The 19,841-nt window shown below is 45.8% G+C and overlaps 1 protein-coding gene across 1 annotated transcript in view; it reads left to right on the plus strand.

The window, feature by feature from the left end:
- LOC119436959 (zinc finger SWIM domain-containing protein 8-like) overlaps window positions 1-19,841 on the plus strand; it is a 122,012-nt gene that overhangs the window by 88,400 nt on the left and 13,771 nt on the right. The window contains 3 exon segments of the mRNA XM_037704005.2: window positions 8,929-9,124; window positions 16,462-16,919; window positions 17,524-17,845. Of these exon segments, the coding sequence (XP_037559933.1) occupies window positions 8,929-9,124; window positions 16,462-16,919; window positions 17,524-17,845 (976 nt within the window).

A 19,841-nucleotide genomic window follows, 5' to 3' on the forward strand; every position in this document is an offset into this window, starting at 1 on the left:
TTTTACGCATGGTTTTGTTTTCGCTTTCGTGTTTGTAGCATCGGGACGATGCTTTTTAAGGGGAAGGTATTGACACGTATACATGTTTATCTTTCACCGGTGGCCGCTTTCCACCGGCTAACAAATGTTAAACGTTATCGCTCAGCGCAGGACGCGCCTGTATCGGAAGTTTCTAGAACGTTATCGATGCTTCTTTTTGTTGCCTGTTTTCACCGACGCTTATGTTATCTGATTGTGTGACCGACGCGAATTGTCTAGAACTTTCTGGAAGACACGCGCGTACCAGGGATTATTCTGGAACCTTCGATGACTCAGGTATAAAAGCCAACGCGTTTTGCCGCTGATCAGATTTTTGACGATCGCCGACTGTGTTCGCCGCTATCGTTGTGCTTTGAGTGTAGCTTGCTTTTGTGGGCACAGGTTCGCCCAATAAACAACCAGTTTCGTCATACACAGTTTTGCGACTGTTTTCTCTACCGTCACTACTACGTGACAGTATGAAACTCTATGGAAAAAATGCTGCACCAAGCACTGCTGCCACACAATGTTGCAAAAGATCGGCGGTTACTATGCCGTCTTGGAGGAAGGAAAAAACTGAGGAGAGGCCCTACCCCCTCCGCGCGCTAGAAGAAAAGTGTAAAGGAAGTCACATGTTTTTTCGCTGTAGCGGCCATGTTGTCGTGGCACAATGGCGGCTTTATTATGGTTGTGTGCGCTCACACGTGTAGCTCCGTAGGTTTCGTACCGTGACAGAGGCGTTGTGTGTGCAGAGTTGCGTTAGTCTCCATGTTTTGTTCCTCTGTTATCTAGAACGTGCTCTCCCAGCTGTTGTTGTGGCCAGGTGGGACTGGAAAAAGCAAAAAGCGTGGAATGAGCGTGCATGCAACGTCGGTGCACCACGTACCACGCCATGGACGAAGAACGATCTCTGAATATATTTCACGTCTTCGGTGGATTCGTGCTAACGTGTCATCACTGAAACCGCTGTGCTTCAGAATATGTATGATAAACGCCTTGCAGGTCAGTGACAGCTGTGCAGTGTTCCTGCTTTTGACAGCAGGCCATGCATTTGTGGCACATAAAACAGCCATGTAGAAGGATGGAAAGAAGCGACTGCTGTGATTGAGGAACAAACCGTCCTTAACGCAGATATCTTATCTGTGTGCTCGAGGGGCCCAGGGAAGTGAAGGTTGGCGGATGCGGTGCAAGAGTGAACAAGGCTGCACAGAATAATGTACGCGTGCACACACATCAAACGGCTGATGGTGAGAACAATATACCTCAGGCCGCAGTTGGCGTATTTAAACGCATAACGATGTTCTCTGCTGGACGGTTTGTTGGCATGCTGTGGCTAGTCACATCTCCGCGGTGCGTAGCCACCCGAAACATTGTTCAATAAAGCAAAACGATTCATGTAAAGCCACAACCAGCATAGGTGTTTCTTCTCATAAACTGCAGATGGGCTTGCCATAGGTCGTATTGCAATGGAATACACCGTGATCGGATCTGTTGGTCAGATCACTGTGGCACGCGAACGTGCGCGTAACCCGGCGTGGCTGTGCACTGAAGGCGAGGAATATAAACAATAGAGGAGAATCTGACACGACAAGATGGCGGAGTAACGACAACTTCTGGCATCACTGAGCTTCACAGAGTGACGTCAGGGCCTCTCCTCAGTTTTTCCTTCCTCCACCTATGCTGATACAGTTAAAGCTGCTTATAATGAACCTCCATATAACGAATTCTTGGATATAACGAAGTTTTTCTATTCCCCGCCATTACTCCATAGAAGCACATGTATTTGAGACCTCTAGGTAATGAAGTGGTAGTGGGAGACCCGCTCGATATAACGAATTTTCCCCTCCAACAACCGAGAGATTTCGCCCCAAATTTTGTCATTTTTGCGCGAGCAGCAACCGGAAGCACCTTCTCCGCCACGACAGAATGCGAAGCGAGCGCACGTGTGCGTGCGTGTACATGGCAGGCCTGCATCCCTCCACCCGGCGATCTTGCCGCCGCGGGCGTGACCTTTCCCCCTCCCTTCATTCAATCCTGATCCTGCCGCTTGCTGCAGCTGGCCTAGCCCGCCAAGCCGGCACTTTCTCCTTTTCCAGTTGATGTTGCCGACGTGCTGGTACACGCTGTGACACATCACACTCGATGAGCGTGGACATGTGCTGTCATACGCTGGCGGCGTGTGGAAGCGCCGCTGGAGAAGCGAGCGAAGTGACCTTCGTGTTGTCTATCGCTTCAACGCAAACTGAGCGCCGAGAACACACAGCACGCACAAAGCTACGAGCCGACGGCACGCCGCCCCGCAATCCCTCCTCCCTCGCTCCCTCGCCGGTGCCTCGAGCGCAACGCGCAATGGAAGAAGGCGCGCTTCCTCTCTGCTTTTCTCGCGCGCGCGAGATTTAGACGCAGTCGTCGGCTCCCCTCGCACGTTTTCACTCGCACATACAGCATACGGCGCGCGGCGACTGCATCATCGCCCTTGGACATTATACGGAATATCTATGAGCCAAAAACAATTTTAGGGCTACAACGCGTCATAGACACCATCTTTATATAGCAGATACGGATCTCAAGGGCCATACTTTTGCTGGCAGAAACCAAAACTACGTCGTAGTTGTCGCCCCCCGCACTTTGGGCGGCCAATGCCATCGTCAAGCCACCAAGCCAAGCGACATGAAAAGTCAAAATGGCTGCTCGGGCCGGCGCGGGGTGGCAGTTCGCAACGTATGATGCGGGAATGGTCCTACGGTTGCGACGAAACAGCGGGGTTACCAATGCATTGGGTTCTATGGGAGCTGTGCCGGGACTGGCCGAAAACGACGTAACAGCCGGGAAAACGCAGCACCCGGGAACGTAACAGCAGGGTTCTACTGTAACGCTATACGACGCTACGACGCCATCGTGACGCTCGCTCTTCATTTCCAATGCCTCGCGCTTGTGCGAAACGACACGCGTCCACGCATCCAATACCTGGTGTGACATTCCAAGGATGAGTGCTTTGACAAAAGCGGCAAACGGGTGCGCGTTACAATTGAGGGCGCGTTAGAATCGAGTAAATACGGTAAGCGTTTCTTTTTCGAATTTTCGTGCCGAACCTGCATATAACGAAATCCTCTTTATAACGAAGATTTTCAGGAATTTGTCAATTTCGTTATATCCAGGTTTAACTGTAATGGTTTGCGGTGATATTTTACCTTTCAAACATCACTTTTTTTTTTTTTTTTTTTTGTCCAAAGCAACATAAGTAACATAATTTAACGACTCTAGTGTGGCTGACACGCAATCGTAATGCCGAGACCTTCACAGAATGGCGGCATGCCGCAGTAGTCTACGCTTTCGGCCTACTAGAATGCTTCGCTCTCGTGTGCAGAATGTAGTCGTGTCCCGCTGGTAGTAAAACACATCACAACCGCTCGAATACAAAATGGCTCCTGTGCTTGCTGTTTCAAAATGACAGGCGATCAGAAACTGGCGACGTTTTGAAACCGCATTTTGTTCTTTAGATGGACGTTTCGAACGGAAGTTTACAGATAGGTGCGGGAACGCACTGGGAACAAAAATGACACAAAAAAAAATCTAGTTTTCGGGCCAAAGTGCTGCCGAATTGTAACTGCTGATGCCAGCTTCAGTGCAGTTAATTATTGAGCGTTTTTAAGATCGAGTTTATATACAACAAATTACTGATATAACAACCACTTTTCGCGGAACTATCGAGTTCGTTGTAACGGGTTCGACTGTGTAGCAGATTCCCATACGCGGCTGCTATTGTACATTAGCTGACATCAATCAAGAAGGGTGTTTGGATCAGTGTGCCTCTTCCGAATCTTACTGTGTATATTTATTGCCGCATTTTAATAAACAGGCTGAAGAAAGCGAATCTGGTTTCGAATTTCGATAAGAGTTGCATACGTCCGGAAGAAGCCAACTGTTGGCTACGCACACTCAGCCGCAGCCGCCCGCATAGGAATTCAACTTTGACCGTACTGGTAATCGGTGTCGTAGCCGTTGGTCTCACTAATTTCGATTAGTTTTGAATATTCAACTAGCCTCGAACCATGCGACACTTAAGGTCAGACCACACATATACTCGCCAGCACGCACTCACTCCTGGCCACTCCTGGTTAGACGCCTTGGCAGACTTCACTTCCTATTGAGCTACAGTGGAGCCCACATATAACGAACTTAAAACGAACTTTCACTTAAAACGAACAAAACCCGCGCGACTGTCAAAATATACGTTATTTCTAGGGCACAAAATCGCACGTACAACGAACGTCTTTGAGCCCTGCCGATTGGTAGCAGATGGCGTAAACCCGGTGCCGCGATGACGTCAGCTGTGGATGCGAGATATAACGACGGCCTCCAACCCCTTTGCGCGCGGACTGTTTTCCTGAGCCTCGTCGCAGTCGAACTACTCCTTTCGTCCCCCTCTCAAGCGAGCTACCCTCTCCCCGCAGGCACGCCCTCTCCCAGCCGACACACGGTCTCAGCGTGCACGCGCCGGGCAGCAAGGCTGCGGGAGGAGGCACGTTGGTTTCGGAACTATGTCCCCCAGTGCTACATGCACAATGCGAAGGCGTGGATGACGCGCAATTTATTTGCAGAGTGGCTGGGCGAGTTTGACTGTGACATGCAGAGTCGAGGCAAGTGCATGCTGCTCGTGCTTAACTGCTCAGCGCACCGCGTTCTAACTTCTCTGACAGCAGTAACTCGACTTTTCCTGCCGCCCAATACGACTTCGAAAGTGCAGCCGCTTGATTTAGGCATAATACATGCCTGTAAGGCATCGTATAGGCGCTGGATTGTGGAGCGCTTGCTCATCGCTGTTGACTGCCCGGCCGTCAACTTGCCGCTTCGAGTTTCACTGGATTGCCGTTGAGATGGTGAAGGCGGCCTGAGCGGAGGTGACGGCCGCTTGCATGCGGAACTGTTTCCGCAAGGCCAGCTTCGTCGATGTATCCGATGGCGAGCCTGACGCTTCCGAAGAGGAACAGTCTGGCAGCAATTTGTGGCAGCGTGTTGTCCGCTCCGACATGGGGGGCCATGACATGGCTGGGATTATTTTATTCCTGCTGATGAAGACAATGACATTGCGGAACCATGCACGGACGAAGCATCGTTGTGAAGTGCGGGCCGAGAACATCGTTGAGGAATCGGTTTACGATGGAACTTCAGAGTCCGCACTCATAAGCATGCCTGTAGCAATGGGATACATAGAGGGTCTCGGGCAACTTGTCTATGGGACGGGCCTCGGTGAAGAGCACGCTTCCGCTTTAAATATTTTAAGCTGGAGACCACCCTCATCAGATGTGCACTGTAGAAACAGACGAGCATCACGACCTTTTTTGCAAAAAAAAAATGTGTAGCACCTTATTATTATTATTTTTTTATAGCTGAGGTCCACTTCCTACAAACTTCGGGATATAACGAATGGTCGCCGCGTGACGCTCAGGTTCGTTAAAAGCGGGCCCGACTGTATTAATAGCGCTTCTAAATGCGCAAGTTGGATGTGGCTACTATCTCTGTCGGTCAAGCTGGTGCAGGATAAAGTCTGCTCGCACCACGTAGTACGTCTAGACTGGAGCATATGAGTGCAAGTATGCACTGACTCTAGCCCTGTTGTGCACAAAGGAAACTCTGCGCATCCACACTACGGTTGCATGTAGCTGTGGTCTGCTGCGTAGTGTGGATACCGAGGTCGCCGCAAGGTACTGCGACGAGTCTGCTTGAGCGCACTGCGGGCTCGCTGAGGACGACCGTATCTGGCTTACGCTTGGCAAGTTACAGGCACTAAAATCAGAAGTAGTACAGTAATACCCCATTAACTCAAAGTAGTAAAAACTGTGAAAAATTTCGAGATAAGCGGAGTTTCAAGATAGCTGAATTCACGAAAATATAAATAACCACCGCGTAAAGCCAACATGACGCCTTTCCAATATAGCGCCGGTAACCGCAGACTCAATGTACCAGGAGCGGTACTTTTAGTAGATCATTTTTGCAATATTATGTTCGACCCAGCAACCGAGACGTCGGTCATATATAGGCAACGGCGAACATCACACATATCCCCTTCAGGCACGAATAAAATCTGGCAATGGAAAAAATTACCTTAACATATATTGTCGGCTCTCCATGTTCAACAAAAGAGTCATTAAAAGATGGAAACATAAATTCTATTTTTTTATAGTTTTCCGTGGTGTCCACATTTGTGGACAAGGGCACCTTAACCCAGAAAAAATGTTGCACTGTACTTTCTAGTTCGCTTAGCTAGGTAAGTAAGGCAAAACATTTTTTTCTGTGATTCTTCCTTGATTATCTAAACATTGGCAATCTACTTTGTGTGGTAAATATGAAAGCAATCATTCTGAGCCGGCAGGCACAAAACACGTGGTATTTTCGGCAGCGAATTTGGTTCTTTGCTGCACACGTGCGGTGGCTAGTGATCGTACATTTCATACCTAAGGTCAGCAGTCGGAAATGACTGTGGTGTGGTCTTCTTGACAACAGGCTTAGAGCTGCAATTGCTTGGCCTAATGCGCTTTTTTGGAGCACTTCTGTTGCAAGTGATCAGGCTGTTTGCAATGTCTGTTTGGAACACCATCATGTCCATGGTGTTTCTCTGTAAGGGCTTCGAGAAGCGCTTGCGTCCCTGAGGTACTCTAACCAGCTGCTGCTCAGCGCAAAACACAGAAAATGAGAAATCACTCTCACGGGCCACTCTCCAGTTCTTGCCCTAAGAAGTCAAGTTTATCAACTCCTCCCATGTACGAATTGTATTGTACAATCACTTCTGGGCAGTCAATTTCAATATGCTCCTTTGCTGCCTCACCCCATCATTTTACCTTTCCGGTATTCCCAAATCCAACTTGTGTGGATGCCATGTTCACTTCGCCATTGTCTTGCAGTCTTACAATAGCAATGTCACCTTCTTGCTGAAACCTTTTCTTCCATGCTTCCTCGCACCTCTTTTTTCCTTTCCTTCTCATTTTTAGTGAACAATTAATTGTTCTGTTAGCTCGAATTGTACCACTGGCAAGAATTCCTCTTTTTTATCTCCAGGAATAATGGCACCGAATTGAAGTAATTTTCCATGACGAGGGGGGGGGGGGGGGCATTTTGGGTTTTTTTCTTGGGCCATGTTGAATTTTCACTAAATGTTCATCGACAGTCTGGTCATTGACCATCCTTCTCTCTGCTGCATGCTTAGAAATGCCCGAAAAAAAAAGTAAGAGGTTTTGATTTTTTTTTTTTTTTTTTGCAAGGGGCGTCATGTTGCTATAAAAGGGAGCTCGCTCGGATAGGTCGCTTTGAGGCGTCCTGTACACACATGGGGACAGTAATTTTTGGTAGTTTCATGCGGCACTCTTACACTTGGTACTCCAACTAAAGGTAGTATTTGACAATCACGGAACATTGCTTTTTACTAATAAATGGCTTTTGGGTGTTTGTAATAAAGTTAATACTACCATGAAAACAAATAAAAATGAAGAGCTGTTTACGGTTCACACCGTATAAGTTTGAAGCGTCCATTTTCCCACGCTTTCTGATCATTATTTCGTATGTCTTCAGGGCGATGGCACCACTTGTCTAATAGAGAAAGGAAAGGCGTGCTCTCCCGCGCTTTTCAAATCACATTTTTCTATCTGTGTTTGGAACTACGGGAATGCAAAGTTGGTGTCTAAGACAAAGCTCGTGTACACCGTCTACTAATCCTGCGTGTCAAAAATCAAGCACTTGAACTTGGCAACAGAAGGGATCAACATATATGTCAACCGCAATCAGCGAAGCTCCAATTATATATACAACCCCTGCTACTGCCGTGAAATAGCCCCATGCGATATGATATGCTTCTCGTACGCCAGTTTCACTCGCCTGAAAAGTGAAATCTACCTGTTTACTACGCATATAGCAATGAGCATGATAGATTTCGCAAAAACCATCAAGAAAAGCAAGCATGTGCGCCTGATCGCTGTGCCTCTCTCTTAAAAAACATGAAGACTAAAGCTGCAGGCAGCAATTAGACCGCTCGTGAAAAACTCGCATGATGGCACACAAAGTACCGATGTAACAGTAGTGATATCTAAGTGCACTATATTTGCCATCTAGAACGCGCAAAGTACGCAGATGCACACAATATCTTTCACAACATGGCGCCAAACGCCGCGCGCATCTTTTTAAGACAGCCATCGTCTGCTAACAGCTGGCGCATGTCCAAGCAAAAAATCTGCTGACAGCTCCGAGAGTCCGCGACTTCTGGTCCATGAAAAACAATCTCGATTCTGGCAGCTCTCAGACTAGTGAGCAGAGCTTCTGAAGCTGTTCGGGAAAATCTAATTCGGGACCTCGTGGGGACATCCAGGGACCTTGTGGGGACATTTATGAAGTCCGGAATATCCATCACTGCCGAATTTTTGGAGTCCGAAAAATCCGTCGGCCACTGTATTAGTTATTGTCTATTTGAGTGATATATATGCACAAAGTAACCTTAATTTTATAATCATTGATCATTACGTTTAAAAGCTAATTGGGGGCTCTGACACTTGTTAAGTTGCATTTACATTTGATATCAACCATATTGCTGCATGAAAGCTGTTGCACAAATCGTTTTAACAGCTTTGCTGTAAAACTGCTGCTTCACAACATGTAGCAGCCCTAATATAACAGACCTTTCTCGATGGATTATTGCAGTCTGGTGCAACAAGTAGCAACTGTAGCGCTGCCAAGATAACTTGTGTTTAAGGTGTTAGGCTTGGCTGTTTATTTAGGACATTCAGCTTTTCATCCTCCCTCCACAGGAAGCATAGGAATTTCAACTTGCACTTGCTAGCAATGTTTATAGTGTTCTATTGCATCAAAGTAAGTAATCAGCACAATATCTGCCTTGCCCACGAATGTGCACTTTGTCATTCACAGGCATGGCCAGCATTGACAGTAGTGCACCTGAAACGACATCAAGCGACAACTCGCCCACAGTGGTGCGGCGTGGTGGCTGGGGTCGCCCGTGTGGACCTGGCAGTGACAGTGGCAGCAGTGGCGAGAGTAGTGACTCAGTTGTGTCCAGCTCCTCTGGGGACCGGGCCACTGGGGTCAAGGCTCGGCACACAGACAGGTGACTGTGTTTACTAAGCTCACTGTGCTTTTGAACCAGAACCTCACTTGTGCACAAGCAGTGCTGCAGAAACGGGGAAGGCAGTTAAGGCAGACCACAAGTGCCTTTCATAAACCTTTGTGGTCATGAGCATTTATCAACTTCGCGGCCGTTGTGGTCGGGAGCCATTTGGCACGTTTTGGACTCCACAGAGAAAGAGCACTTATGTGAACAAACAAATAATAAGTAATTAAGAAAATTTTCTTTGCTCATCAGGCTCTTGTATAGTGCACAGTCCCCACCAGCATCATGTTGTGGGTTATCACCACACTAACCATTATCTCTGGGTCCTCATTGCCACTTTCTTCTTCAATGATCTGATCCAAGGATGCTTGAGAGTTAGCAAAATGTATTCCTCCTCGGCACTAAAATCGTCATCTGATTCACTAAACCCAGGTGAGTCGTTTCCGTCAAGCGCATCCAGAGAAATCAACGTCATCCTCTCCGTGCTTTTGCACCTTGAAAAGCACACGGTGCAAAACACGTACGAATTCCTTCAAGTGTGCCACTAAAAAAGTGCTACCCAGGTACGCAGACGCTGAAAAGTGCATTTATCAGTAAGGTGCCGCAACAAACACACTTAAAAAAAAAAAGGAAAGAAAGCAGTGCTTGCAAGCATGCACACATCAGGTGCTTCACAACATCTAACCAAAGTCAATCTACTCACGTGTCCGGAGAGGTCTGACATGACCATAAAGGGTAAAGTAAGGTAAAAAGGCAATGAAATTACCTTCTTTAATAAAAATTGCCTTCTTTCATAAAAGCCAAAGGAAGCTGTAATACTGGTGTCACACAGGCATTTTGAAGGCCTTCAAATCAATTGTCTGTCATCTCAATAGCGAAATAGGTACTTCAACACAGGCATCTTCAAGGCCCTCAAGTTTATCAAGTCAATGGAGTTGCACAGAGCCCCATTGCAATCTTATGGCAGGTGCAGGCACCCTCATCAATGGCATGTACACTAGGCCACTGTAAAACCTTGGATAAATTGAAGGTCGCGGAACGACGGAAATTCTTCGAATTAAGCGGATTTTCAAATTAACCGAAATGAATAAAATATAGAAAACAAGCAAGAACTTGCCTCAAAAACAAATCACTTTTATTTTCCATGTCCGTGAAAGATTACTCGAAGTAATCACTGATGCGGGATTACTTGGCGCGGTAGTTCGCCGTCCCAAGTGTCATGCTCTCCAGCTGGCTTGCAACACGTAGCATATAAATATCACCCGCACTGCACCCAACAAAGTTGCGGACGATGTTCACAGAATCAATAACTGCCGCTAAAGCGGGTGTGCGGGTGCTTGACTCCAAAAATGTAAACTTTCTGGATATTTCGGAGTTCAAAAATGCACCGTCAGGGTTCCCATTGAGTTCATGCATTTTCGCAACCAACTTTTCGGATGAATTGAGACCCCAAAGTTCGATTTTCCAGACTAAATCGCTCGTTCCGAGCCACGCTACCCAATCTTAGAGGCCGCCATGTTGGACTTTGCACTGGCTTGAATTCCAGTGGCTCGCTCTATAGCCTCCAAGATTGTGAGGCGCCCACTATCTTTGGAGGACTGCACTTTTTCCTTTTTCTTTCCACCGTATTTACTCGATTCTAACGTGCCCTCAATTGTAACGTACACCCGTTTTCCGTGAATACAAAAAAAAGAATGTTCTTTACAGTACCACGCACCTCATGCTTTCAAGCAGAAATACAACTTTCTTTAATTTGGAAAAACAGATTTCCTCCCGATGCACTGAAGTTGCGATGAATAAAAGAAGTCGCAGTTTCGTCCAAAAGGTGCAGCATCGAATGCGATAGCAAATTAGTAGACCGCTATATGAAGTAAGGATTGCAGTTTTATCGGCCATATAAACTTGCAAACATTCGCTTACTAAATAAATCAACAAGCATGGTGTCACACGTGCACAAGCAAACATGAACACATCTCGCTCGTTGACGGCGGAAACGAACTGTCAAAACGCTTGAGTGACGAAGCGCGGTGTGCGAATTGACCTTCGTGCTAGCATGCCTCTCGCATCAACGCGACCAATAAGCGGCGAAAACACTGCGCACTGCAGACTTTCCCCATCGCAGATTGCTGTCAAGATAGGGCCAAGGTGATCGTATCGCCTACGTGGATCGTCGCAGATTATATCCTGCTTCGGTCCACTGAAACCGTTCCACATTGCTTTGCTGGCGAAAATTCTCTCCTTCTGTTTGCGCCAGTCCCCCACACAAGTTTCAGATTCTCCGAACGCCCGTGATGCGGCCCGATTTCCGTCCGTCTCCGCACACATGATCACTTTCCTTTTAAATGCGACATCATGAACTCGGTACTTCATGCTGATGGAGCAGACACAGAGATCGTGAAGACAGACGGTTGACTATTGCCTAAGCACGTGTACTGCAGCACATGGAGGAAGCTACGGTATCTAGGCAAGAGAGTAGCTAGGCTTGACGCGCGTGCGAGGTGGCCATTTTGAAATGCCGACAGCTATATGGTAATGCAGATTTAGGATCGTACTCGATTCTTAACGCGCACGCAATTTTAGGACCCATTTTATCGGACAAAAAGTGCGCGTTAGATTCGAGTAAATATGGCAATGCGGTCAGCACTGTCTTCATAACCATTTATTGTAGGTTTTTTCTCTCTCTCTCTCTCTCTCTCTCTCTCTCTGAAGTTTCGGTTGCTATTTTGAACGTGGCATGTACACTGAGCAGGTGTCTCGGATACCCATGCCTCAGTGATTGGCGCTACTTCCTGTGCCTTCGCGAGAGCTAAGCGGTGCGAAGCTCATTTCTTCGATCTCCATGGCGAACTCCGTTGGCGGAGATGCCAACGCGGTGACGCTCGTGTCGACTGTACACGGAGACGATGTCACTGGTGCGCAAATCTAAGCAAGTCTGATCCCCTCCAAGCGTAGTATGAGGCAGGGCATTGTTAGAGATTTTTTTAAGCCGCACTAAGGGGCCTAATAATTCTTTTTTTTTTTTTTCAGCCAAACAAGTTTATCGGACTATTTTTCAGTCCCCACGAGCTCGGAAAATCGGTTGGTGACTGTACTGAGCGTCCTAACCTAACAGCCGCATGTTGCCGCCTGCCGGAAACTACGAATTATCCGAATAGAGCCCTGAGGGTCATTCAAATTATTCGGTAGAATTTGCATTGAAAATGACGGGACTGACGGAAATTTCGAAGTAACCGAGTTCGAATTTACTGTACTTTGTAACCGAGTTCGAAGGTTTTACTATACTTTGTAAGAATACTGTGTATTTTTCTGTCAGGGCCACACACCTAAATTCTAGTAAGTAAATTCTAGTAAGCACAAATTGCAAGAACCGGGCGAGTTCGAATATGTTCATGATCTGTCAGCAGAACAACTAGACAAAAACAAAGAAGAGATGATCACAGGAGCTGTATATCAACTGAAGCTTTAATGCAAACACGTGTTATGGCTGCTCGAAATGCTCTCCCCTGCGTCCCAATGACAAAGAATATGAGATATATGGCTATCCCGTACAACAAGGCGGATTGCACCAAAGTGCAAAAAACAAGAACTAAAACCAATGCCTTGTACAACAGCACCACACACATCACATGAGCATACAAAATTGACAAACCAACTGTTGCAATACAGTGGCCCCTACAGTGCTATATTGAGTAATTAACTAATATATTGAAGCATCTTAAGATACAAATGTTAAATATCGTATCGGATACAATTAATCCTCTAGTACCTTGTATCTTTATCACAAATAAATCGGCATTAAGATCACACGGGGAAGACTAGGCCGTAGAAGCAGCATCACAGTTATGGGTTATCCTGCAGTCATGGTTACTTGCGACATCTGCACTTTGCATTATCGCAACAATGCACAACACACATCTGGCTGTGTGACAGGCAAACGCAAAATGCTTCGCACATCACAAAATTTCAAGTAGACTGAACCACAACACTAACCGGCATATTCAAGAACAGAATTTAAGTTTCGCAAGAGAAAAGCAACCTATAAAAGTGCAAGAAAGTACACAAGTCTGAGGATAGTTCGAGTTAAGTTTAGAAAATTCCACTTAAGGCCCACTTATGAAAACATCCCTTTTCTTGGTAAGCAAGCATATGGGGAATGAAGGTAGAAAAATATAAATTCTTCGGTCATAAATTGAAGCACAAATAAATGATTGCAACCTCAGCGCAACATCGAAAATAAACTTACCAAGAAACATCATAACGTAGCGGAGTAATCAGCGGAGAAACATCAGAAACCAGTTACCAAGAAACATAATAACGAAGTGGAGTAATGTTGGCGAAGTTTGTCGATTCGTCATTTTTTGTCTGGCCACATTTGGCGGCTATACTGGGGCCGTCAGTATACAGTGGAACCTTGTTGATACGATCTTCAGAAGAATAAAGCGTATCATCCGAAAATCGTATCATCTAACATATTATCCGACCAAATCGTGTTTTTGGGAAAAGAAAAAAAACTTACCATCCCGAAAAACGTATTGAACAGAATCATATCAACGAGGTCCCACTGTATAGGGGTCATTCTGTCGGCGTTGCGTGTGCCTCGCTAACCTCGTGTATTCTGTGTCTGTTTTGCTTGTTATTTTTCTGTTTGAGGAGTATCTTGTGCCTCGAGTGTGTTTTGTTTGTTAATTTTCTTTAACATGCGTTTTTTTTTTTTACTCTCGCGTGTGATGAGTTTCCTAGCTTTTTTTTTTTTTTTTTATGAGAGGCATTGTGTGTGCTTTTTCTGTTTTTCTTTTAGTGACCCACATGCAGGTCACTAAAATCGGGCACTTCCCTATGGATAAAAAGAAAGTCAACTTTTCCAAAGAGGATCTCACTCTGTTCATCAACCTGGTGTAGAAATAGGACGTCCTAGAAAACAAGAGAACGGATCCGGTGTCACTTGTCGGAAAGAAAAAGAAATGTGACAAATTGGGCTGCCGAGTTCAACAGCCAACACAACGTGTTGTGGATGTGGCCAAGGATGTGGCAGCAACTAAAAAAATACGGGGAAAACTGTAAAGAAAAGTGGAGGAAGGGAAAGGCTGGAAACTCTTGAGAAATCTTTTGGATAGCTGAGAAGGTGAGCAACGAGCAGCTGCCGCAACAGCGGTAAGGGCAGGCCACCCTCGTTGTTGGGATGCAAGGGGGAGCATTTCAAGCAGCCACAACTTGGCACACTTTCTAAATTGGTACCTTGCTGTGAACTCCACATCATTATATAACTTCATTGGGTTCTGCAGATCTCATGGAACTCTACGCGAGGGCCTCGCATATCTGTACACATTGTCCTCGTTGATTTCGTGTGCATGGTCACAAAACTCTGTGAATTGGGCAAACGTGTCGTCCTAGTCTGCCATTTTGCTTGCGATAAGTATGGTCGATGGTATGGGTAAGGTAGCTACGAGGCTGTCTTTGCAGCCACTGAACTTATCAATACTTAAATGCGACAAAGTTATGATTTAATTAAAAGGTTGGTTCTTGAAAAGACCTTAAGGATTGATCAGTACTTAAGTCATAAATATACGCTTGGTTGGTGAATACGGCAGTAAGAAAATGTCTGAAAATGAATTGTTCGAATTGTTTTCATTGTTTCACTTGATTTTGTCAATTCTTGGCTATTGCGTCAAGGTTTTTGCGAATATCACAACTACATATTTGGAACTACTGTATTTAGTACTCGTGTAAAGGCCGCTTTTTTTTTTTTTTTTTTTGCAATTTTAATGAGGTGTAGCTCTTACACGAGGGCGGCCCATTCTGGTCCAAGATTCCTGGCCGTGCATTATGCTTATGATCTATCTCTACCAATAGAGTGAACAGTATTGTTTTCATAATAAATTTATTCGTTTATATGAGCTCCTTTTTTCTGTGTGAACGACCGGTCAATGTATTTTTTGTCAACGCCAAAGTCATGGCCCACTGCATGCTCTTTTTTTTCTCCAAATAATGGGTTGAAAAGTTGGGGGTGCAGCTTTAAACTATTGTAACCTTTAGTGAGTATACAGGGTGATCATTTTTAAGTTTTATGGAATTTTTAAAAATTGCCTGTTGCTCATAACATAATTCCGGTCCTTGACCTGGATTATTCATAGAGGCGAACGTTACTTGCAGGAGAAATCAAAACACATATTGAACTAATTAACAAAAATCTGCGAATTATCTTTTGAATTAATTAGTCCACAACACATATTGCACTTAACAAATTGTAACCGGTGAGTTTGCAAGGAATGAATTGCCACTTGGAATGAATTTCCAGAATGACGCCAGTTTGGAGATATGCACCATCAAACTTGCCGTAAAAATGCACTTTCTTAACAAAATGCTCTTCTGTGCATTGAAGCACAAAAGTAACTGGAATGCCCACGTATTTTGTTCCTCACTTTGGGAAATACTAATATCTTGAAACTGGTGTCATCCTGAAAATTCATTTCGAGTGGATACATCTTGCAAGCTCACCAGCTACAATTCGTAAATTGCAATATGTTCCATAAAGTAATAAATAAGAAGGTAATTAGTTAATTTTTGATAATTAGTGTAATATGTGTTTGAATTTCTCGTGCTAGTAATAAATGTCCGCCTCATCGAATAATCCAGCTCAAGGACGAGAATTATGCTATCTGCCGCAGGCAATTTTTTTAAATTATAATTTAATAATGATCACTCTGTATACGCGAGTATATACAGCATTTGCTTTGAACCCAAAAAATTTATATTTGCACAAGCCTAATATATACAATAGAGGAGTCCTGAACCACTTTTTATTGAAGTCGGAAAATTCATTTGATGTTAAAATTAAATCTTTCAGAAATACTTAGCAGCAAAGAGTACTTCAATGTGTTCAACAGAAGCGAAGTTATTGGCAAAGATCGCCTTTGATCCCTTTCGCATTGCTCCCACTCCTTCTTGTCAGAATTGTCAGCAGTGCCACATGTGTTGCAGTATTTAAACATTTTGGCTGCCGTTGGGTTTGACGTGTAGCAACAGCACAATTTGTACGAGTTCAATAGAGTTTGAGAATTTCAAAGGCCGTCACCTTGATAGCCATAGAAAAGGGCCCATGTGACATGCATAAAAGCTAGTGATCAGCCCTGGGGTCGTATTCTGCAACGATCGCCTCAGCAATACTAGCGCCTTCACGTGACGTAGTGCTCAACCAGCCAATCAGCGCGCCTGACGCCTGACGGTGATACTGTTGCTGAGGCGATACTATCGCCGAAGGTGATGATCGCAGAGTGCGTTCCCTGGCCGTGCTTGAATTGTAAGGGATGTTCCCTGATTTGGATCTGTGTGTGCAGCCTGTGCGTGCTACCATCGGACAGCCCGCCACCAAGCCTGCATGCATCTGTTGGGGGAGCACCTTCACGCTTCCTGGCATCCGGAGGTGGGGCCCTTTCTGGGGCCAGCTCCGGGTCTCGAGCTCCGGCTGCTGTTGCTGCAGCCCCTCAGAAGCCCCCACCTCCGAGCCGCCTAAAGGGCAAGCGAGGTGCATGCCCGAGCCTGCCCAACCAGCCGAGCGAGGCCTCGGCCCACTTCATGTTTGAGCTAGCCAAGACTGTGCTGACCAAGGCCGGTGGCAACTCGAGCACGGCGGTTTTGTTCACCCAGCCCTCGGCCAGCCAGAACCATCGGGGCCCCCACCGAGCACTGCACATGTGCGCCTTCCAGATCGGCCTCTACGCATTGGGCTTGCACAATGCAGTCTCCCCAAACTGGCTGTCGCGTACCTACTCCTCACACGTTTCCTGGATCACAGGTAAGCCAACCTTTAACTCCTCTTCGTTTTTCCCCATACTGGAATCAAGATACGCAGGAGATCGAACAGAACATAAAACCAAACAAAACAGGCACCTATCCTCAGCTGAATTTTTCGCATGAAAGGAGTGAATGTAAATAGTAGGCTCCATTTCATGCAAATGTAAAGAAACCTTGAAACTTACAACTAACTGAAAGTTCGTTTTGATAGAAGTGCCTGAAATATCACATTGTGTTAGAGCAAATGGTGACAGCTTAGTGCACCCAGAAAAGAACATCTGTAAATGAGGAACTTAAAAATAAGCATTTACAGTAGTCTTCTGTTAGTGAATTAACAGTTAGTTTTATTTCTGTTAATTCAATTTCGACTCTTGTTATGCCTAAAATGAGGCTTTAAGTGCCTGTTTTAGGCACCTGAAACTCACAATTTTAGTACCTAAAAATCCTGTCTCTGGTAATTAAGTAAATAACTAATTTTATGCTTTTTTTATATTGTGCCATGTTATAATTGCAGTGGTCTAGTGATTTAAGTGTGAAGCTTTAACATGTGATGGCTTGAGTAGCAAAAAATTTGCTTTATGAACTGTCATTGTGTTTGACCCCAGGGCAAGCCATGGAAATTGGCAGCAGTGCACTCATGTTTCTAATGGACACGTGGGAGGGCCACCTGACACCCCCGGAAGTGGCGTCTCTGGCAGACAAGGCATCACGAGGCCGGGATCCAGCCATGGTGCGGGCAGCTGCACAGCTGGCCCTGTCCTGCTTGCCACATGCACACGCTCTCAACCCCAATGAAATCCAGCGAGCCCTCCTCCAGTGCAAGGAGCAGTCAGCTGCTGTGCTTGAGCAGGCATGCTTGGCTGTGGAGTCTGCTGCCAAGGGAGGCGGCGTTTACCCAGAGGTTCTCTTCGACGTTGCTCGTCGATGGTATGTTTGTGATAAGCTTGCAGTGTGTGTGCAATGTTTTTGTGCTTACCTGAATGTGATTTTTACTGAATATTGTGAAATATGTAATTTCCAGATGCTATGCACTTCTGGCTTTGAGTGGAGTGAAGGACAAAATTTTTTATAAACTTCAGATACGTCTCTGAGGATATATTTAGCTCAAGTCATTGTTCGCTGAGGTTTCTTTCTTTTATTATTATTATTATGAAGTATTATTTGACCATTTGAGGGTCACTGTCATACATGTACGACGATGACCACGAAACACCGCCTGGCATCTTCTCACAGATGCTGTTACCTCTTGTGAGTTCTTGAAAAATTATGCAGTAGGGGTGTGCAAATACTCTTTTATCACCACATCGAATTGATTAGTGAACGTTTGAATAATTTGATTCACGAATCAAATATCTAAAATTAGATTTTTCGAATATATGGTATATTCGGTGTAGAGACCTGTGCAGTCCCACATGCCGCGGAGCCCCTTGTGCTCGATGCCGCCCCTTGTCCTCGATGCCGCCCCTTGTCCTCGATGCCGCCCCTTGTGCTCGATGCCTCCCAAAGGAGTGTTTCACTTTGTTTTCGGCGAAAAGAAGCATCGAGCGCTCCACGGATGGGCCGCCCCAGCTGATGCGACAGCGGACTTTCTGGCTGCGAGTGTTCCCCAACGTCGGCTTGATGCGAGGATCACACACACAACGCCCGAACGCCGCAATTCGCATAATGGTGCCTCTCTCAGTACAGGGCTTGTCCAGGTCAATAGGACTGATAGAAATGATAATGTGATACGAATGGACAGAGGGATTGGCAACAAAAACAGTGCGTATTTCGTAAAGTGAGAAAGCATGTGCAAAGATTGAGCAGCTATTAGCTGCAGGTTTTATAATTGTATCTTCCACCATGCTTTTTAAATTTTTTTTTTTTTTTCGTTGAACAGCTTGGCTAATTAGCTGGAACACACGGTAGTGGATAAGTTTGTTGTAATTCTCGTCTGATTGTCCATGTGCCCAATCTCTGCTAATGTGGCTACCAGTTTAGACTGTAAGCGTTCTGGGACCGCTTGCCACCGAGCACTGTGCTGACCAATCAGCGCCGACGCACTTACACCCAGAAGGCAACACATTGATAACAATAGCAAAGTATTAAACAACTACACGAAACAGTTTGTTGTTTTATTTGCCATAGAAATTGCAGTAAATAATCACTAATTAAATTAACAAGCGTGTCGCGCATGTGCAAACATCAGTAGGTCTCGCTCAATGACCGCAAACACTCGCTCTCACAACGCTGGTGGGACGAAGAGCGGCAGCATCGGGAAGCGAATTCTCCTTCATGTTGCCTCTCGCTTCAACACAAACTATGCGTGGGAGAACAGAGCACACAGGAAGCCATCAGCCATGTCAGCTAGCCTAGGCTTTGCACTCGCCACAGAGTATCTCCAAGATAGGAAGGGCGCATGTGGCAGCGCTTAGACATGCCATGTGCCTCTGCGGCCAGACTAGAAGAGGACATTCGCACTAACCTGCCCCCTCCCACTCCGCGCCTAACGCTGGCTCACGTCCCAGCTCAACACATACCCTTGCATACAAGAAAACGCCTCGCATCAAGCCACCACCCTTCTTAACTCACCCTCGCACTTTCCCTCGCAACTACAGGTGTACTGCCCACGGCCGGGATCTTATTGCACTTGGATTTTATACAGAACCTAACACCGACTTCGACGCCAGCGATGACTGCAGAAATTCGCCTGGAGTGTTCATATAATTGCTATCGTAATAATTATTATTTTATGTAATTATGGTGACACGCGATGCACAGCTGCTCGATGTGCCTTTTTCGCGATCGCTCAACGGTATATCGACAAGTGCGTAAGGCGCATTTTATTACTACTAGGCAGCCGGAACATCGTAAAAAAATTGCCAGAACGGGACGAGGAAGTAGACATGGACCGCACAAGCCACAACACAGACGCTATTCCATC

Source organism: Dermacentor silvarum, chromosome 1 (genome assembly GCF_013339745.2).
Source record: "Dermacentor silvarum isolate Dsil-2018 chromosome 1, BIME_Dsil_1.4, whole genome shotgun sequence".
In the NCBI taxonomy this organism is placed as follows: Eukaryota; Metazoa; Arthropoda; class Arachnida; order Ixodida; family Ixodidae; genus Dermacentor; species Dermacentor silvarum.